General features: G+C 32.8%; 2 protein-coding genes across 4 annotated transcripts; both read left to right on the top strand.

Annotated features, from left to right (window-relative positions):
* Nucleotides 1–2,242: 2,242 nt before the first annotated feature.
* On the top strand, nucleotides 2,243–4,115 carry LOC106418761 (methyl-CpG-binding domain-containing protein 2-like). 2 transcript variants are annotated; one of them, XM_013859519.3, is made up of 5 exons: nucleotides 2,243–2,417; nucleotides 2,652–3,135; nucleotides 3,215–3,268; nucleotides 3,362–3,510; nucleotides 3,801–4,115. In XM_013859519.3, exons 2-5 carry the CDS (start codon nucleotides 2,672–2,674, stop codon nucleotides 3,881–3,883), a joined length of 750 nt encoding a protein of 249 aa, XP_013714973.2. In that variant the 5' UTR covers nucleotides 2,243–2,417; nucleotides 2,652–2,671; the 3' UTR covers nucleotides 3,884–4,115. The 2 variants fall into 2 exon arrangements, with proteins under 2 accessions (XP_013714973.2, XP_013714972.2); XM_013859518.3 differs by having other exon boundaries at nucleotides 2,244–2,417; nucleotides 3,774–4,115.
* Nucleotides 4,116–15,266: 11,151 nt separating this feature from the next.
* LOC106418941 (putative clathrin assembly protein At5g35200) lies at nucleotides 15,267–18,842 on the top strand. 2 transcript variants are annotated; one of them, XM_013859678.3, is made up of 16 exons: nucleotides 15,267–15,414; nucleotides 15,771–15,878; nucleotides 15,959–16,028; nucleotides 16,101–16,198; nucleotides 16,298–16,439; nucleotides 16,522–16,622; nucleotides 16,711–16,794; nucleotides 16,877–16,927; nucleotides 17,016–17,081; nucleotides 17,157–17,222; nucleotides 17,319–17,399; nucleotides 17,485–17,562; nucleotides 17,647–17,793; nucleotides 17,887–17,965; nucleotides 18,052–18,164; nucleotides 18,250–18,842. In XM_013859678.3, exons 2-16 carry the CDS (start codon nucleotides 15,786–15,788, stop codon nucleotides 18,631–18,633), a joined length of 1,653 nt encoding a protein of 550 aa, XP_013715132.2. In that variant the 5' UTR covers nucleotides 15,267–15,414; nucleotides 15,771–15,785; the 3' UTR covers nucleotides 18,634–18,842. The 2 variants fall into 2 exon arrangements, with proteins under 2 accessions (XP_013715132.2, XP_013715131.2); XM_013859677.3 differs by having other exon boundaries at nucleotides 15,319–15,575.
* The last annotated feature ends 2,705 nt before the right edge of the window (nucleotides 18,843–21,547 follow it).

Genomic DNA, 21,547 nt, shown 5'->3' with positions numbered 1-21,547 from the left:
AAAAGTCCATATTGCAGTAAATTTAGCACTTTCTTTTGTTTAAATTGATTTGGAAAAGATTACATTATAGAAGAATTAAAAAATAATAATATTTTTGCACTAGAAACTAGCAAGGACAAGCATCATTGATTTTACCCTTTAGTTATGCTGGTTTGTTTCGAAATAAGGTGTATTAGGTGTTTTCGTTTGAACAATAGCAGACAGACTTCAGATACCATTAACATAACACGACACTAATTCTCATAGTTATATAGGTTTTTCTATTATGTTGATTTTATCAATTTTGTTTCAAGTTAATTTTAGTTAAGATACAGTTGAACGAGGTATGGGCTGCAAAGAACAAATCAATATATAGTCAGGCTTGACAGTTCCCATCCAATATCACCATTGCAGAAACACAATATAAAAACCAAATCGTTCCCAAAATGAAACTTGATCCATTTCCGGAAAGATGTTCCACAATGAGAGATTTCAGAAAGAAAAAAAAAACTTAAACACAAGCTACTAGTCAGTGCCGGCTTAACGTTTTACAATGCCCTAATCCAATTTAAAACTATGCCCTTTAATATATTTATCTAAATTATAGAACCACTAATATAAAAGTAACTGGAATTTGAATAAAACAATCGAATCACATCAACTGTTTATAAAAAATAATAAACTTTAAACAATAAATTATATATATATATCTTTTTTTTGCAATTGTCCTTGCAAAACCATTCATTAAACTAATGTAATAAAAAAATTAACCATAGCAATCTTTTGTTTACAAGAAAATTAATCTACTCCATGTAATCCCTTGTGTAACATGTTATACCACAAATAACTATTTATTAGTTTTAACTTAGAAAAACTCCTTTTACATATGGTTATAGATATTAAAATATTCAACATGAGACACTTAACAATTTATGTATGTTAGATAGTGACAAAAAACAATCATCCATTTACAAAAAAATATATATTTTAATAGGATTTCTAACTTTTTGGTATTGATCCTCATAAAAAATTTAGTTCCATAAACATATCATCAGTAGGTATGTTTGAATGCATATCATTTAAAAAAACATCAAATTCAAACATCGTGAATTCAAATTATCATAACTAAAAATGTCCAATATATATTATTTTAACTAAAACTTAATCAATTTTATTTATTTGTAAATATTAATAAAAAAATAAAACTAAAATTCAGTAGAACCTCTATAAATTAATAATGTTGGGACTTTGAATTTTATTAATTTATAGAGATATTAATTTACAAAAGTTTCCTTAATTTAGATTTTTATTTTAAGATATATTTATTCTATGATAAGAAAAATATTTGATTTTACTGTATAAATATTAATTGTTATTTTTTTGAAATTTCACATTTATTTTAATTTTATTATATTATTTAGTGTATATAATATATATTGCATATAACTTAAATGTGGTTTTAGATATAATATTACTAAATCTAATAAAAAATATATTAAGTGTTAAGAAAATATGTATACATATAAATGATTAATTTATAATTTTAATGGAACCATATATTATATAAAATTTTCTAAAAATTATTATCTTATTATTTTATCAATATATATATCAAATTTTGAACCGGTCCAAATTGGGACCGGCATAATTTATTAATTTATAAAAATTATTAATTTATCGAGTATTAATTTATATAAGTTTTACTGTATGTCCATTTAAATTTAATGATATAATCGATTTTTTGGATGAATTATCCTCTAGGCCGGCCCAACTAGAAGTCGAGCAATCGATGTTTTGGATTACTTGTCTTCTGGACTGGCCCTTATAGCAATGGTTACTCAACATCCATGTGAAAATATAATAAAATTATCTCTTATAAAATATAAATAAAATATATGTAGAAAGGGAATTAAAATATTTGTTACACTATTTTATAAATAAAATATATGTAGAAAGGGAATTAAAATATTTGTCACACTATTTTATTAATAAAATATATGTAGAAAGGGTATTAAAATATTAAAATTTTGACTAAATATTTTAATTCCCTTTTTACATATATTTTATTTATATTTCATAAGAGATAATGGTGAAATGCAAGTTTTACACAATGAGCTTGCAAGAAACATATATGTAAAAAAGGTAAAATATCATCAAAGATATTGACTAAAACAGGTGAAATATGTAAAATATCTTTCTTAAACAGGTAAAATATCCTCAAAGATTTGACTAAAACATGTCTTTTTATGCTAACATATTTATGCAAAAAGGGAATTAAATCATTTTATATCTCTCTCTCTTTTTATTTATATGTCTCGACAACAGCACCCAACAAATCTAAAAGCTCTTGTTCGAATTGGTTCCCTGAGATTGTCGGATTATCAAAATCTGTAGAGGGAGCCTTAGCGGATTCTCTCCGAAACCCATCTTCTCTTCGTGTAATGATCCTTCTTCTCCTTCTCCTTGAACATTTAATCTTTAGATGATATGTGTAGGGATCTCGTCCTCTCTTGTTGGTTCCATTTATATGGGGTTGATGTCAAAATCATTTTGAATGAATCTGTTCATTTTAGGGTTTAACTCGTAACGAATGAGCTGATTCTATATTTTCAGTGTGTTTCTTGCATACATGATGTGAACTCTTTTTTTTTTTTTTTATCATTTTATTACAGGAGGTGGTTCTGTATTGAGTATGTCGTCGCAATCGTGCCATGGGAATGAATCAAACAGTGTAAACAAGGAAGGAAATGTTGCCCCTTCCTCTGTGAGCGAGAATCAGTTGGTTCTGTATGACCCCAGGGGGAATGAAACCGAAGAAGAAGGAGCCGAACCTAACCAGTCTCAGACATCTTCGCACAAAACACAGTGTCCTTCCATTGGGGCTTTTACGGTCCAGTGCGCAACTTGTTTGAAATGGAGGCTGATGCCTTCGATGGAGAAGTATGAAGAGATTAGGGAACAGATTCTCGAAAAGCCGTTTTACTGCGAAACAGCTTGCGAGTGGAAGGCGAATGTGACTTGTGATGTTGCTGAAGATATCTCTCAAGATGGAACCCGTGTCTGGGCTATCGATAGGCCTAGTATATCTCGCCCACCCGCTGGCTGGCAACGCCAACTCAGGATTAGAGGTGAAGGTGGTACCAAATTTGCTGATGTGTACGTTTCTTTCCCCCTCCTCCTCTCTTGTCGTTTATATGTTACTCTTCGTAATTCTTTTTGTTTTTTTTGTTTTCAGATATTATGTTACTCCTTCAGGAAAGAAGCTTCGATCGAATGTGGAGGTCCAAAAGTTAGTTTTGTGACAGCTTTATTTATGATTGATTACCAATTTTGTATTGTTGTTAGATAGCACCCTAGTAATAAGCTCATTACTGGCTTGCAGGTACTTGAATGAGAACCCGGAATACATAACCCAAGGAGTGAAGCTTTCCCAGTTTTCGTTCCAAATCCCCAAACCTCTGCGGGAGAACTATGTAAGGAAGCGCCCAGCTCGGCCAATGGAACCAAGCGACGCCCCTGTACCTATTGAAGGTATGTTCCCCCTCACCTGACTTGTTCTGTATCCAACTGTTTTGTTGAGAGTTTTTATAAGGAAATATCGGAAAACCCACATCCTTTATTTTGTTCTTTTTTTTTCATGCAAATATCACTACTTGTATGAGTTGGAAAACTTTACAAACCACTTAGTTCTCTTCAGCAGCTTCATCTTGATTTTTGTGATAGTCTTAGGAAATGTACTTAAGAACTTTGCTTGTACAAGTTCTCAACATCTGGGTTGTTTTGCTTCTTTTCAGCTAACCCACTCGCATTGGTATCCCCAGATGCTCAGACACCATTGCAGCCAACCGAGCCTGGACTTTGCACGCACTTGAAAAAGGCAAGAAGATCAGAGCCATCTAGCTAGACAAGACTCAACTATCCCTCTTCGTTGTTCTTCGATGTAAATTGAGCATATATTTAATTTTTTTGGGTTGGGTACATTGAAGAAATTGAAGAGGACATGTGGGTTTTAGCTTGTTTTGTGTGTATTATCTATTTCAAACTCCTTTAATAGGCAGAATATTCGTCTTTTGTTACAAAGTTTCTGGATATCCATGGAACTTTTTTCTTTCGTTAATGTTTTTATTAAACTCAAACTTGATAGATTGCCAAATTTAACTGAATTCACAAACCCCCTAAACCCTTGTATCTGCATATAAGGTCTAGATAGCTTTAGGAAAAGTGATTTACTTGGTTGATTGCTTCTTTTGTTTCCACCCTTTAGTGATCATGTCATAGAACATATTTTCTACAGCTTTGAAATGCTTCAAGCCTCTCTAAATTGAAGAAACCATCGAAGAAAAAAAAAATGAAAATATCCCTTCTTAAAAAGAAAAGTTTACTGTTTGACCCAAAAAAAAGAAAAAAAAAAAGAAAAGTTAACTAACACTTAAAATTGAGGTCTTGTTTTATGCTGGTTTAAGTCTGTGGGAGTTCTATAACTCGCTAGCTTTGTATTTTCCCTTGTGTAATCACTATGTCAGTCGTATTAAACGCATAGCATCGTCCGTTTCCGAAATTTCTCACACATGCATGATGCGTTATGTCAGAAATTCATACAACTAAGTGTTCCTCTCAGGCAGTGTCTTAAGAAAGTTATCAACAAGAAAACACCGATATTTCCTTGTAATCCAGGTCTTAAATTCTATAACACTTGTGACGTTTTCTTATTCACCACTGACATGGACATCCTCAGATTATCAGGTAGCATTTAGGCTAGGTAAGCCAGCCGAGCTTAGGCTTCACATTTCATGTCAAGAATCCTAAAGTGGTAAAATATTATTGTATTTTTTAGCTCACGAGGCAGATTCTTATAAACAATTATTCAAACAATGATATTCACATGACCTAGGTTATGAGTAAAAAAGTTGATTTTAACATTGCCGCCTAGGTTCCAGTATCCCCTATCCCCTCAAGGTGGATCTTGAATTAATGTTACAGTTATCCAGCTTGAGAAGAAAATATCGAAATTATGTGTCCCAATACCTTAGTCAATATATCCGCAAGTTGAAATTATTCTAAACATGCTTGGTAATCATGGCACCACAAATGAGTTTGTCCCTATGAAATAACAACCCATATCAACATGTTTAATATGAGCATAAAATATTGGATTGTAGCAAGATGAATTGCGGATAGACTGTCAGAATGCAAAGATGTTAATTTTAGATTCGGGTTTATTACGAGCTGGAAGAAGATTGTGTAACACTTGTACAGTGGACACCAATATCTGGAAGAAGATTGTGTAACCAAAACATTTCAGTGACAGTATCAGCCATGTCCCTATATTCAGCCTTTGCAGACCATTTGATAAATACCTCGGGGAAGAAGCGGGGTAGAGGAATTGGTCAACTCTTTTTGAAGGTTGAGTAACCTACCGATGAAGATTCTCTCTACCAACGAATTCTTGTTTTGTTGTCTTCCTTGATTATGGAGAACCCCGCATTGAATGGACCAATGATGTAGCGTACATCATAATCTGATTGAGCGTTGGTTTTATATTTTCTTTTTCTATCATTAGTATTTTTTTTATAAAACAATACTTTCTTAATATTGTAGAGATAAAGAATAAGACTTTAGGATAGAAAGTTAGATCTTAATCTTTTAGGACTTAGAGCTTAAGTTTGCATTGATATTTTATAAAACTTAGAGCTTTGCGTTAAAACAACTCTTGAATCCTTACTTCTGGTATTCTCTAAAAATTCAATAGACTTATGATAAAAATTCAATAGACTTAAGAAGGCTAAGATAACAGGCATTCTCAAATTTTAACGTTACTTTCACATTAATGACTAACGGTTATTTCCGCTCCGTCACCCAACAACTGAATGACCGTCGTGACATAGGGCATGCACCCCAATAAGAATCACACCACACACTAAGAGTAAGTGGATTGATAGTACATTTTTGAATATCTTGTACTTGACTATTTTCCAAGTATATAACAACTCTTAAAGCAGCCTCATAATGATCTGGAGTGCTACATAGAGGAAAATAACCGTATGTTGAGGAAGAATCAGAAAATTTGGTATTTGGCATTGATATTTGGGCGAAACTGATATGACTTTAGGTGTAGACCACTCGGAAGAAAAACTAACCCTCTATGATCACACAGTTGATCAAGGCAACCATCATTCATAAGAAGAAGAGGAACATAGCATTAAAGATGATGCAACAAATACACCAAGAGTTAATCGATTTATTACAGAAGAAAGCTATCACTTTGCTCGATACAGAGCATTGATAAGATGTAAGAGCACCAAGAAGGTTTGATATAAAGATACTTAAGTGAAGATACTTATGTTGAGAGGGCTACTTCGATTTTAAAGCTCTCATTACCACAGTTGATGTAGATTCTATCGAGCTTGCAAATTATAAGAATGCTTGAGGAATGTCAATTGGGTATAACTGAAAATAGGAATGGGTGAAGAAATGAACTTTCTAACTAAGAATCACATATGGGCGGTCGTTTCCAAACCCAAAGTGCAACATGTTGGAAATATCAGTTTGATTTATGAGCCATTGTTGCCTCAAGTGTTTCTATGGCCGTTTCGTTGTCCTCATCAACAATATGTAGGGTTGCATGATTAGCATCCAGAGTTTGTCCATCTACGGCTTGTTCTATTTTCCCATTGGAGTCTAGTGGAGGACGTTCCCTGGGTCATTTATAAGGCTATTAGGGTTTGCATGGGTCAAACTCGAGTTCAACCTCTGAGCCGTTACGGGCTTCTTCTAAGGCGGAGTTCTCTCCTTGAGGAGCCACGTTATCTGGCTCGAGTTGGGCTAGACTTTGTGTGCTTTCTTCCATCCTTCTGGAATATCTCTCCATTTTCTCATCCAGGGTTTGGACCTTTCACCTTCGTGACGATCCATTGGTTGCAAGTGGTGGCATTTTTCATATTTCTATAGCTGAGAACATTTCTAAGTCTTGCTTTCAAGGGCTCAAAATGTTATTTCAAGTCGGTGTGTGTCGTGATGGCCACATTTTGATCATCTTTGATTACACTCATCATCATTAGTTTCGGCTATCCTCCTTCCTTTACCGACAAACTATTAGGGTCAAATAAAGTCAGTTCTTGGTGATACTACGAAAGACAAGAGATGAAAGATCAAAGTAATTTTTATTGATCAAATAGAAAATGTACAACACATAAGAGTAAGAAAACTTGTTTTAGCCGCTTGCTTTTTGTAAAAATAGGTCAAATGTGCTAACCTCACTTCTTAGGTTTTCGAGCTTGTATTTATAGTATATAATCATGTGTACCCCCTTGGATTAAGAAAGATTCATATATATCTTTAGATATAATAAGATTTCCATTTATCTACATGAACTCCTTTTATCCTTAGGCGTGAGTTTCCTTCCGTCCAATAGGCATTACGAATTCCTTCTAGCCAGTAGAATAGCGTCTGGCATATTACTTTTAACCAATAGGATTTTTATGGTTTAGTTTATACCCAACAGGACCCACATTTGGATATCTTTTGGTGGTGATTAGGCATGTTGATCATATGTTAGATGCAAGTGATTTCAAGTCATTTGAGTCTGTGGTTAAAAAGAAAAATGTGGAGGAATAAGACATTCATTTCAGCCAAATGCACCTCACCCGGAGCATGCATTATCATTAGCCCAAGGAGAAGATCACCTTGGTAAGAAGCAGCATGCCTCGGTCTACCAAGTTACCAGATCGATGTAAAGACACTTTTGGGGATTTTTTGGTCCAAACTTAACCCTAGCCAACTTAGATAATTTTTTTTTTGAACATTTCCAACTTAGGTACCTATAACACATGTAAACTATCCCTTCACTAAAAGAAATTTTTTTTTTGATGAAATGTTAATTTATTAACATCACAAAAAGAATATATGTACAACTATAAAGAGTTCAAAAACTGAAAATTGAAATCTGTTCAGAAAACTAAAGGAATCTATTGAAATAGTTAATGATTTATTTTGTAGCTATCAAACACAATTTGTCGCTAAAAATAGTCGGAAAACGGATAACCCACAAATAAATTTGCTGGCCTTACCTCCACCGCTATTTATGACCATATAGCCAATCTGTTGCCAAATAGCAATGAATTAGCAAGATCAAGTTCCGTAGCTACGAGCGACAATATAGCTGGAGCTTGTTATGTTTCTCATTAGCGATAGTTTTAGCTACCGATTTTTCTTTTCTAGGTGGCTACATAAATTAATGAGTAATTCTTCTGGAATATTTGTAGCAAATATGGCCACAAATTTAGCTAAATATTATTTTGGCTATATATTATTTCAGATGTAGCAACAATTATTCTAATATATCATCTTTCTTGACAATATATAGTTTTCAGTTAAAACATATAAACAATAAATTCCAAATATTTAAGCATAATATAAATTCTTAAGCATTAGAAAAGTGAACAATCTTGTTGTAAAAAAATGTACCTGAAAAGTCAAAACACATACATAGAAAAAGTTCAAACTGAAAAGTATCATAACAACCTATCATTTCAAGCTTCAGCATAATTTTTTGGAGAACATATTTGCATATTATGATATGTAAAACCTGCGATTTTTGTCCTGGAAAAACAGACACCAAATAAGAAACTAAATCAGTCACTAATTTCAGTGGAATTCAAACGTCCATGAAGACTGATCTCATTAAGTTACAAAATATTGAGAATTTCTATTCTAGTTGATGAAGGAAACACAGAAATAAATTCTGTTCAGCAAGTTTAGTTGAGAAATTACTTTCATGCAATTGCACTTCTCATTTGTTTTCTTTCATTACCCACTATAATCACACGACCATAGACACGGCAATTCCTCTCTCTTAGGTGGAGCAGGGCCAGCATTAACCCGCAAGCTATAACCCTCAAGCGTCAGCCTTCAAATGCCTGGAATGTTAATGCTGCCAACATGATTAACAAAAATAGGCACAATGTAAAAATCTAAAAAGATTATCTTGCAAAATATGAACAACAAACATATTCGACAAAAAAAAAAATCCCTGCAACTTGTATCGCTAAGTTGACAAACAAGGAACAACCTAGAAGTTTGACAGCTTTCAGTAAGGAAGAAATTGCATCTTATAAGCATGATACAGAACAACATAACAATGAAGTCTAGCCTAACCAAATAGAGGATAAACAACGATTCGCACAAGCCAAGAACAAAAAAAATGACACAAGTAATTCAATTAACAATAAATCCTATGAATATATAAACAAGCAAAGATATAGTAAATATTCCTTACAAGCAAAGATATAGTAAATATTCCTTATTTATAATTCAATTAACAATAAATCCAAAATGGAGTAAGGTTTTACTCCAATGTATTACTCCATTTTTTACTCTAAAAATAATATTTCTTAAATAATTTTATTTTATTTTATTAATAATTGCAAATAAAATCTTATACTTATAAAAAATTTACCAATTAACCCCAACTATTTTATGTTTACGATAAATAATTAAAATACAAATTATTTGAATTAAATATTTATTATTAAAAAGTACAAGAAATCATTAAAAAGACAACATATATGTGGGTTCAACAATGAGCATTAGAATATTTTTCCCACAAATGATCAACTAATGCATTTCGTAATAAAAATGAGCTTCTTTATCTTTGATATTCCTAAATCGAGCAAGAAAATTTTGAAATCGGACATTTTCATCTTCTCCAATTTTGATACCCGAATGTGGAGCTTCTCTTCCAAGTTCAATTAGTGCATCGAGTTCACGCTCATCCATACAAGATCCACATCTTCGTGCGTATATTCAAGCTCAACAAATACAAATAATATCAAAGCGAAATGTTGAATCACAAGATCAACAAGCTCTTTCTCAGACTTCTCCGTTTGGGCAATATTTCACCGACTTTAGCGAATCCGGAACGGATTTTCTAGATTATTAAATTACTTATTTTATGTTATTTTTATTTTTATTTTAATTATTTATTTTTTCTGTTATTTTTATTATTTTTTAAAAATTATTAAATAATCATTTGTGGAATATACTATTTTCATGTTAATGTATCATTTTAAATATTATTTAAGTAAGAAATAAAAACATTAAAAATTGAAAGGACCATTTTATAAATAAAAAAGTTCAACTCCAAAATGGAGTAATGAGTAAGATTACTCCATAAATGGAGTAACCCTAGCCATTACTCCATTTTGGAGTTAAAAATGAAGTGGGATTGGAGAAGATTTTACTCCATAATGATGTTTGAAGTTGAAAATGGAGTAGAGTTGGAGATGCCCTTAGGATTCATCTCATCGTCTTCTTCTTTCTGTAACTAGGTGGACCAAAATGAAGTTTCTTCAGCTTATGGGAGAAGAAACTTCATGACGAATCTCTTTAGCTATCTCCGTTCGTCGTCTCAGATTCTTCTCCCCCCGGACATTACGGGATTCATTGATTCAGCGCCATTGAAGACCGTCTTAACTCCTTAGCCAAGATCAAACTTCAGTTACTCATTCAAGGCATCTTCTCTTTCTTCAAGGCAGTGGAACTCTTGCTATAAAAAGGTAAGCCTTCGTCCCTTAAACGTCATCCTCACAATTCTTTGAAACACTAGAAACTTGTTTTTAAAGGCGGGTTCCAATAGTAAATTTGTATATATGCATTTCAGTTTCTATTCTATTGGTGACGTTACAAACACCAACTTCTAAGAAAAGCTCAAATCTGTACTTAGTAGTTAATATCTCATCTCTTTGCACATAAATAAATATTGTTCGTAGTTGTTTTACTTAGAGATTAAAAGCTTTGAGAGGTATAAGAAACAAGCCCCGAATTCCTGTACATACGAATCATGTTTCTTAGTAAAAACCTTTTACTCTTTGTCTTTGCTGTGTTCTGCTCAGGTTCAGTGATCTCAATTTTCTTTTTCTTTTTCTTACAGAGCAAGACAGAGACCATGAATGGGTAATTCAAGGAGAGAATCAGAAACTGAGTCTTCATCAAGCCTTGAGTCTTGAGACCCTCCTCGCAGATCATCTGCTTCTGATAGCTTACGAAGGCACACATATCTCCCAACATCATCTTATACATTAACTGACACTTTTCTCACGCACCATGGAAAGGAACACTATCCAAGCAACACTGGTTTTGGCCATAGCTGCAACAGACGATCAAATCTATGACATCAACCTCCACCCGTTGACTGTCACTCCATAGTGTATGTTGTATGTTTACATGAATTAAACATAGCATGTATGCTGTGTATGGCCAAAACCAGTGATGTGTATGGTTCATCATTTATGTGTACATCAATTAATATTATTATATGTCATCTAATATTATATTTGACATTTTAATATTTTTGAAGTTCAAACTTTCTATTTTAATAAAGCGATTCAAATGTAGTACACAATTAATATATCTTCTAAATAAAATATATATTATTAAAATAAAAATTATTTAAAAAGATAAATATGGTCAAAAATTTAAAGTAAATAATAAATTAATTATATATATTGGATAAGACAAATGTACAAAAATATTCTGTAAAATCTAATTAAATAAAAGTAAAAAAATCAATCATACTCTAAATCTAGCAATAATATTTTATTTTTTTTAAATCTAATCAGTTAGCATGATATAGTACTTTATTTAAAAGTTTCTAAAAGTATGTATATTTTAAAATAGCAACAATAAATATTAGATTGTTATACTATCTACCTAATTTAAAAATCTAATCAGTTTGCATGACATAGTACTTTGTTTATTATCAATTCACTTTGAATACTCCCTCCGTTTCAGAATGATCTTTTTTCGACTAAAATGGTTTATATTGATTGATCTGTCATTACATTGGAGATTAAAATTTTCAGACAAGTACCGAACACACTCCATAGATTTTCAGAATTAACTGACTTCCTAGCTAATAGATCAGCACATGAGTTTGAGGCTCGATTCCTATAAACAAATTGAGTTGCTTCAAAATGATCCTTCCAAGCTGGGATGGTATGAATAAATTGAGCAAGGATTAAGTTGAAAGCTTGACCCTGGATGCATTTATTCACATGGATATTATCTCCTTCAAAAATAACTTTCTTGTAACCCAAGGAAAATGTAGCTTGCATAGCCCAAATCAATGTCGTTGATTCTCCTTCTTCCACTGTGTGACGTCCTTCAAATTTACCCATACCACATTCATGTACATTTCCTAAATGGTTTCAGAATGATCTATGTTTTAGAGTTTTCACACTTATTAAGAAAACATGTAAATTTTTGATAATAAATGTATTACTTTCCATGTTTAGTTATTTCCTATAACATTTAACCAATTAAAATTCAGTAAATATAATTAATATTTTTGAAGTTTACAATTTTACACTATTATATACATTGAAAATGTAAAATATTGATCTTTTAGAAACAAAATATTTTTCTAAAACATGGATCATTTAGAAACGGAGTGAGTATTATCTAAATCGATATATTTAAAAGAAAATATATAAGAGAAAAAAGTAACAATACATTCAGAAACAAATGTATAAGATAGAAAAATAATTCCTAATTTATGCATTGAACTTCAAATTAATTCCTTATTTATGTATTGAACTTTATATTTTCATAATATAAGTAAAATAAACATTACAATGAAAATATTTAAAAAAAATATATTTTCTATTGTTTTTTATTTACTCACCCGCACACCGTAGGGTGGGTTTTCCCTAGCATGTAAATATATAAGTGAGTTAAAAGTGTCAATGCATCTCTCTTCAAATTTTTAAGTATGAGCAGTGGATTGATTGCCTGTTCTAAATTGCGGGCGATGAGCCGCTTAATCGGCCGCTAACTCGTGAAAGTATAGACTCCCTGTGGCGAGTTGAGCCAATACAGTTGGGTTCTACGCCAGACCGAGTTATATCCGCCTAGAAGTTATTTTTGTGTTACGCGGCCGTAGAATTTGAAAATCGTGTGAGTTAAAGTCGGTTATATTGTGTTCCCATCTGTACAATTTGGGTCGAGATAGTGTTTTGGTTTACAAAAAACTTTTGATTTCTTCTCTTTTTCACCTCTGCTTATTGTTTTCACAGTCTTCATTTTCCATAAAACAATGGAGGATGGAGAAGAGGAGTTAGAAGAAAGTGGTGTGACTATTTTATTTTTGTTAGAGTTTTATTTTTATATGGACTTAAATATTTTCAATGGGTTCTAGTTCCCATTAACTCAGTCCATGTGTCTTTTTAGAGACGTTAGATTTTTGCCATTTCCCCAAGACCATTAATTTAAAGGAATTCTCTAGAACTAATAATTCATATTTGTAGGAAACCTTTTTTTTTTTTCTCATTCTCAAGTTTAGGCCATGGTGTATGAATAAATTTCACATATGACATCTATGAATGAAAAAGCAAAATTATGATATATGATTTAAGTTGGTAACTATATTTTTTGTATAATTAAAATTAATAATTTGTTAAAAATTACTTTCCGCGTACGATTTTTTCCCGATTTTTCAATAATTCGCTAGGCTCGTGGTTGCTGCACGGATAGCGCGTAGAGTTTCCAAATAGGGAGTCTATACTACTATATAAAAACTTAACCTGTAAAGGTTATCTAATGAGTCATGGGTTCAATTTCGTTGGTAGGGGTCTGCTCCCTATGGAAGTTAATTTAAAATGGTTTAGACTTGATGTACGGGCTTTCGGATCTAAAACCTCTAGACATTAAAAAAAATACACATTACATGATATAAATCATAGTTGCAATATTATGTTTGTAGAGAAAGGACGGCTCAGCGGAATATGGAGCTTACAATAAAATCATAGGCTTGTCGAAATGATAAAACATTTCCATACACAAAAGTAATATAACTGTGGTCCATAGCTTATGTACACAGCGGAGCGAACCGGTGCGTGGATGCCATTGCTCGTAGTGTTACAAGGGATCAGCGTTATCCTTCGTATGTGGGGAGAGATGGACCTTCTTGGTTATTGCCTATGATTCATGCAGATGCTGTTCGAGCAGTCAATGGGTATTAATAAGGAACTAGTGTTTTGCTTATAGCTCATTTGAATCATTTCATTACTCTCTCAACGGTGATCGGTGCGCACAAGGGAGATGATGTTGGTTCTTAGTAGTTTCTTTAATTTAATTTCTGGAGTTGGGGACCCTGTTGGTTCCACCATACTCTGTTTCTTTCAAGATTGTTGCTCTGTTTCTTATAAACTGATTACAAAGCGTTAAAAAAAAAAAACTAATATCATTTAATTGGGTGGTGTTGGGGGTGTAAATCTGAATCCTGACCCAACATGGCAAAGGCCTAAAATCTATCATGTAGATTCTTGAAATGAAGTAAAAGTATCACCAGAGTGGAAAGGCTTATATATCAAAGGCGACCACAAAACAATGATTGTAGATCTTTTTCACATGATACTAACATATAAGATCACAAGAGAACAGCAATATCTTGCAAGTGTATACAATGAGAAAGATCGTCACCATTATAATTGTCTCTATCCATCAAATCATTTCGTCCAACTCTGCTGTTTTTTCAAGAACCTTCTCATCATCATCTTCCCCCTATTTACATATCTTATTAGTAACTTAATTTGTCGCTTCTCTCAACCCCATGTCTTCTTTTTCTGTTTTGTTGTTATCTTTTCTCACAAAGGAGAATGTAATACTCCATCTGTTCCAAAAAAAATAATTTTATACAGTATTCACGCATATTAAAAAACAATTAATTTTTTATAATTGAATTTATTATTTGTTTTACTATATATTTTCCAATAAATATCAACCAATAGTATTCAACCAATTCAAACATTTTCAATTAATATTTCTTAAAAATATACAACTTTTTAACATTAAATACTAAAAGTATCTTAAAATTTTAGAAAATCTATCATTTTAGAACAAAAAATAAATCTAGGTTATCCTACTTTCAGGATTAACTAATAGGATTAGAAACTGAGTTAATAAGTTGGAGTCAGGAACCAAAGCAACACCAACATTTTTTGAAATTAGATTAAAATGAAGAATTAGACCAACAAAAAAAACCATGAATTTAAAAAACCCTTATATCAGGGAAGGTTTTCCCATCCCAAAGAGAATTTAGGTTAACGTTAGGATTTGGTCAATTTTGGTTTACTTTTAGTAATAATAAATAAATGATGCAAAACAAAATAAACGCTAATACCATGCTTAAAAATGAGTTTTAATGCAGATTAATTAGCAAAGATTGACGAGTATTTTCAAACATAAAAGTCAAGCGATGGACCTTTCTAATAATAAGATGTTTCTTTTATAATAAAAAAAAAAAAAACAAAAGAATATTAGTCGCCGCCGAAGGCAATAAACCAAATTAAAGCGAACCACGTTAGCTCTTACCTCATTTTCGCTATCACTTTTTGTTCTCTCTCTCCGTCTGCGGAACATACAACGAAGACTCTTGACTCTGTACCTCTCTCTCTCTCTCTCTCTCTTACTACATCGATTCGATTCGATTCCATCTTTATATTCTTTCTCCAGTTTCCAAACCCCTTTGTGATTAAAGAGGCGGTTGAATCTTCTTGAAATTCTACTGTTTTTTCTTGAGATTTGCAAGAAACCTTGATCAGGTCTGTCTTCTTCTGATTTTGTCTAATTCTTAGGGATCTGGATTCATTGTTCTTTCTTGAGAAAAAAACCCATGTTTCTTGAAGTTGCTCTTTGGTGGCATAAGGGGTTCTTCTGTGATTTGATTGAAGTTAAAAGTTGACATCTTTAGGGCTTTTTGATGCAATCTAACGTTAAAAGGTTTCAACTTTTGTCAGGTTTATCAAAAGGAAATGTCAGGATCACAGAGCAGTTTAAGAAGGTATCTTGGAGCTATCAAAGATACAACAACAGTTTCATTAGCAAAAGTCAATAGTGGTTACAAGGTAAGAGATAAACTCTTTAGTTTTTTCTAAGTGAAAATCATTTTTCAGTAGCCTAAGAAGCAATGATTTGGGGTTTTCAGGAATTGGATATTGCTATTGTGAAGGCTACTAATCATGTGGAGCGTCCTTCTAAAGAAAGATACATCAGAGGTTAGTGTCCTAATTGATTTCTCTCTATACCAGAAGTGTCTTTAAACACAAGTTCTTGTTGTTGTTGTGCAGCTATTTTCATGGCTATTTCTGCAACAAGGCCTCGTGCTGATGTTGCTTATTGCATCCATGCTCTAGCTAGGCGCTTATCAAAAACACATAACTGGGCGGTATTGCTCTTTTGTTCTCTGCTTTTATTTTGTCTATCATTGTTAAATCTGTAAGAGCTGCTTCAGCCTCATTGATCATTGTTGTTTTTTTATTTTCAGGTTGCTCTGAAAACTCTTATAGTGATTCACCGGGCCTTGAGGGAAGTGGACCAGACGTTTCATGAGGAAGTTATTAATTATAGCAGAAGCAGGAGTCATATGCTTAACATGTCTCATTTTAAAGATGATTCGAGTCCCAATGGTACCACTAGTGTCTTTTTGTTGAATCTTTTGTATTAGAGAGAGCAAGCTATTTTGGTTCACTTATCTTTCCTTTTTTTCAGCATGGGTTTACTCTACTTGGGTCCGTTTCTATGCTCTATTCTTAGAGGAGCGACTAGAGTGTTTCCGTGTTCTCAAGTACGATGTTGAGATCGACCCACCAGTAAGTTTCTGTTTTCCAACTCGAGATACCTCACAGTTTTGCTTTCCTTTTAGAAATCACAAGCATGTGCTGTTAAAATAAAATACAGAGAACCAAAGAGTTGGACACTCCTGATTTGCTCGAACAACTTCCAGCACTACAAGAACTTCTTTTCCGTGTTCTTGATTGTCAGGTGACATCTCCACTCTTTCAAACTTGAGTAGTCTTTTGAGTTGATTCTGTTAGCAATATTAACATTGGTGTTATCTTTGCAGCCTGAAGGGGCAGCAGTTCAAAACCATATTATACAATTGGCGCTCTCAATGGTATGATTAAAGGAAGTTAACTGGTATTGATCGCTCTTGTGGATTATAATAAGCATTTATGATTTTCAATCTGCTTCTCACCAACTAGGTTGTAACGGAGAGCACTAAAATCTACCAAGCACTGACAGATGGCATTGACAATTTGGTTGATAAGGTATGCTAACGTTTCAAGCTTGTGCCTACATGGTTTTTTTTATTGGGCCTTTCCTGAAAGTTTCTTTGTTGACAGTTCTTTGAGATGCAACGGAACGATGCTCTTAAGGCGTTGGATATGTACAGAAGGGCTGTAAAACAGGTAGACCCAACAAACTCTACTACTTGATATATGGTGGCTTCTCCTTCATAAGAACCACTGTAATAGGGGTTACTTTGATTGGTTTGTCTCTCTCAGGCAGAGAGGCTTTCTGAATTTTACGAAGTTTGCAAAAGTGTTTATGTTGGACGTGGAGATAGTTTTGTCAAGATTGAGCAGGTTGGTTGTTTTTTTCATACATGTCTTGCATATATTAGTTCGGTTATTTGTGCGTCTTCACCTATATATATTTCGTTGTATGAAGCCTCCCACTTCTTTTCTACAAGCAATGGAAGAGTATGTGAAAGAAGCACCATTAGCAGCAGGTGCCAAGAAGGAGCAGGTACTACCAGAGTGTTTCTTTGTTAGTTTCTTGGTCTTTGACCCACCAAGCTGCTGTTAATGCTTACTTTAACGATAATGGTAGGCAATGGAGAAGCTTGCAGCTCCCAAAGAGATCTTAGCCATAGAGTACGAAAAGCCACCAGAAGTTGTTGAAGAGAAACCAAAATCACCTGAACCTCCGGTTAAAGCAGAAGCAGAGAAGCCCGTAGAGAAACAACCTGATTTGCTGGTATTTTTCCATTTGCTAACTAGTTACTAGACATTTATTTTTCTATTTCTTGGATTTTGCTGCTGACTTTTAAACTTCCTCTCTCGCTTGTAGTCTATGGATGATCCAGCTCCAGTGGTATCTGAACTTGATGAGAAGAATGCTTTGGCTTTGGCTATTGTCCCTGTTACGGGTAAAACCACTTTCAATATTGCATGAAGTTATCATCAGCATGTATGTATGTATCTTGTCTCATCACATATATTTGTTTCTTTTCAGTTGAGCAACCAGTTTCTACAATTGATTTCACAAATGGGAATTCGTCTGGCTGGGAATTGGCACTTGTGACTGCCCCAAGCTCAAATGAAGTTGCTGCTGCTAATAGCAAATTGGTAAATAAATAACTCCCTCCCTCTCTCTCTCTGTCTTATATTTATTTTGGAAAAGGTGACATTAGATTTCTTCCTGTATGAAAAGGCGGGTGGATTGGACAAGCTGACACTTGACAGCCTATACGAGGATGCAATCAGAGTGAATCAACAGCAAAACAGGAGCCACAATCCATGGGAACAGCATCATCCAGTTCATAACGGTCCCATGATGCACCACCAGCCTTTCTTTGCATCTAATGGAGTCTCAGCTCCTCCTCCTGTTCAAATGGCGAATCAATATCATCAGCCGTATGGGTTTCAGCATCAGAACTCAGGAATGATGATGGGACCTGTGCAGCCTTATCAGCAGCAGCAACAACAACAACAGAACATGAATCCCTTCGGCAACCCGTTTGTCTCGAATGGTAATCCACACCAACCGTATGGCTCCGTTCAAGGAGGTTACAATCCATATTCTAGCCTTATGTAAGATGTGATACTAATGTATGTTTTTGTGTACAATCTATATATATACAAGTATATGTTGTGAGGTGATTGTAGCTAGAGAGATTCTTTCTTTTTTGTTGTTGTTGTTGTTGTTGTTGAGTAAATACATACATTACGTCTCTGTATGTGTGTGTATGTATCTGTAAGCGAGAGAATATATGATTCTTGAGGACACCATTTGGTTTTGATAAACTGATAGTCTTGAACTCCGATCTCTCTAAAACACTCCGTAACATCGTCTTATTAATAACACTAACCAATTACAAGAATGAATGAAGCTTTTAGTACGATAACAACTATGCGCTCATGGCGAACATACGATCATCAGTCTCATGGTAACTGAGAAAAGAAGACTCATGGCGTCTATCTCATACAACATCAAAGCATAAAGATCAAATGAAGAAGAAGAAGAACAATATTTATATATCGTATCGTGAGTCTTCTCAACCGCAAAGCTACTGAATCAAGTAGAGGCTTTCTTCCTTGAGTTCCTTCTGCGTTTGGTGCCATTCCTCTGCCAGCTCAGCACAGCCGATGTCTATCATAAACATATCACAAAATGTTGTAAACATTTTGTTGTAATATAACACAGTTTAACCCTAGATTTAAAATTAAGCTAGGCGTGAGTTTTAGTACATGTTTAAGTTTTCAAGAACATATTAGCGCATTTTTTTAATAAGAAGCGGGTCCCTCTACAAATGACATGACTCTCTAATTTATAGTCTATTTTCTGGTTTTGTAAAAATCATAGGAAATGTTGTGCTAACCTCTCCTTGTATTTTTGGTAGGAAGATTGTTAAGTTATTCTCTCCTATAAAATTTTATTAAAACTGGTGTGTCATCCATTTCCGGAATTTGTCACCAATTTCTGAAATTCATGTAGTTCATCTACTAAGTGCACCTGTTTTGATTAACTTGGAAGTATTAAAGTCCATCTTCAACAATATTTTTTTCAATTTATTCAAAAAGTTTGTTTGAAAATTTGTGCAAATCAGGAAAGTTTATATATATATATATATATATATATAGAATTTCCAAAAAATGCTATATAATAATTTATTTTATCTAAGAAAATAGTTTAGATAAACATCTCTAGCTTTAAGATTGCTTTGATTAGAGGGAGAGATAAATATGTAACTTTATTTTTATGGAGAAATACATTTGAAACTTTTATTTCGGGGAGTTATAGCATGTGGCAATAGTATAAGAGACATTTGATGTTATGCGATACTTCTCGTAGAGAAATAGCTCGTTGGGAAAGCAATCGAACATGAAATAAAACCCCTCAACTATATTTAGTTAATGTAGAAACTCTTAAACTAAAGATTTACTGGTAGTAATGGTAATTATGACCTACTAGGGTTTAATTCATTAAATAAAGTTAGTTTATGAGTTTTTTCATTAAATATTTAGTTTGGGGGTTTTTACCCAAAACAAACTTAGTTAAGAAGTTTTAACGTTAAAAATCCTGGTAATTATGACATGTGAGGTTTATTTGGGTTTTTTCCGTTAAATACTTAGTTTGTGACTTTTTACCCAAAACAAACTTAGTTGAGAGGTTTTAACATTAAAATCCTATAAATAAAATCAAAAGAGAATATTACTTAAACGAAACTACAGATGATGGAAACACCAACAATATCGCCCATAAGAGACCCTCACAATCTCTACGATCAAAAGGAGGTGATATTCGACGAGCTGGAAATGACGACAACAAACTCGCTGAAAGATAAATAATGTTAAATTAAAATTAAATGTATCTAATTAGAGATTTAGAGGAAATGATATTTTGCTAATTTGACCCATTAAGTAAATGTAAATGGATCATTTTGACTTTTGTGTGATAGTTTAAAAATAAAAAAGTTTGTAAGAATATCTCATCCATTTCTCAATTATACATTCTTGATTTTATATTAACATGTAAAATATATTATATTTTTTCATATATAAATTATTCACTAAATTTATATGTTACATTACAATTTACTTAATTTGAAATATAAGATTAGATTAAAAAATATTTTCCTCACTATATTCCAAATATTGAGGCTCCAATTGGTGACCATATTTTAGAAAAAAAGAGATCATGAATTCTTTGTTCTTCTAATTTTATACCAATTATATTAAATTTTTTTGTCATTTTAATTACATTTAGGTCCCACTTAATTCCACTTCTTTCTTCATTGTTTATATGAATTAATGAAGAAATTTATTCCTTCTAAATTTTGATGAGGAACTAATGATTTTTTTGAAAAAATAATAATTAATCAACACCATTCATGTTATGTATTTATTCATTTCCTCAAATGAAAATATGTTCATTTATTTTTTTATTTCTTTGATTCATCAAACTATTTAGTGAATAAGAATAACATGATTTGTTTAACATCTTAACTTTATTGATAGCAAATCAACGTAACTAATTACATTAAACATAAATTACAAAAAAAAAATATGTTAAGAAGAACATTAAACATAGACAACATTAACACAATGCTGTCTAACTCATTCATAGGATGAGCTGATTCGCTAGTTTTCCTTAATTTGTTCTTCATCTTGTACGATCTTTCTTGTGTTTCTCAATTGTTGTGAGTAAATGCTTGTATCTCTGAGTAGATCATAGGATGCAATCCATTTTTTACATCATAGTTCATCCCCAACACTCCCTCTGCAGGAGATAACATACTTTGTTGTAACTGTCCACGGCATTGATTTTTTTACGCTTTGAAAGCAATAAAGCCATATTGTCAATATGTTTTGTTATCAAAAATCTATGAACTCCTTATTGCTTTAAATCCTTTGCTCGCCCATCCTTTTCTCAGTATCGTAATCTCGGCTGAAGAAGATGTGTCCCTCAATTCATCATAGAAGAGTAAACCCTTTGTATCTGGTAGTGA

This window comes from Brassica napus, chromosome A8 (assembly GCF_020379485.1).
Source record: "Brassica napus cultivar Da-Ae chromosome A8, Da-Ae, whole genome shotgun sequence".
Classification (NCBI taxonomy): domain Eukaryota; kingdom Viridiplantae; phylum Streptophyta; class Magnoliopsida; order Brassicales; family Brassicaceae; genus Brassica; species Brassica napus.
The sequence above is the reverse complement of the archived record's forward strand: the minus strand, read 5'-3'. Positions and strand labels throughout refer to the sequence as shown.

What these genes read in the sequence shown, in the direction of transcription:
- LOC106418761 (XM_013859518.3), top strand. Translation starts at nt 2,672, where the DNA reads ATGTCGTCGCAATCGTGCCATGGGAATGAATCAAACAGTGTAAACAAG. An exon ending in GGTACCAAATTTGCTGATGT is followed by an intron (nt 3,136 to 3,214) that starts GTACGTTTCTTT and finishes TTTTGTTTTCAG; the next exon opens with ATATTATGTTACTCCTTCAG. An exon ending in TCGAATGTGGAGGTCCAAAA is followed by an intron (nt 3,269 to 3,361) that starts GTTAGTTTTGTG and finishes ACTGGCTTGCAG; the next exon opens with GTACTTGAATGAGAACCCGG.
- LOC106418941 (XM_013859678.3), top strand. Translation starts at nt 15,786, where the DNA reads ATGTCAGGATCACAGAGCAGTTTAAGAAGGTATCTTGGAGCTATCAAA. An exon ending in TAAAGAAAGATACATCAGAG is followed by an intron (nt 16,029 to 16,100) that starts GTTAGTGTCCTA and finishes GTTGTTGTGCAG; the next exon opens with CTATTTTCATGGCTATTTCT. An exon ending in AGAAACAACCTGATTTGCTG is followed by an intron (nt 17,794 to 17,886) that starts GTATTTTTCCAT and finishes TCTCGCTTGTAG; the next exon opens with TCTATGGATGATCCAGCTCC.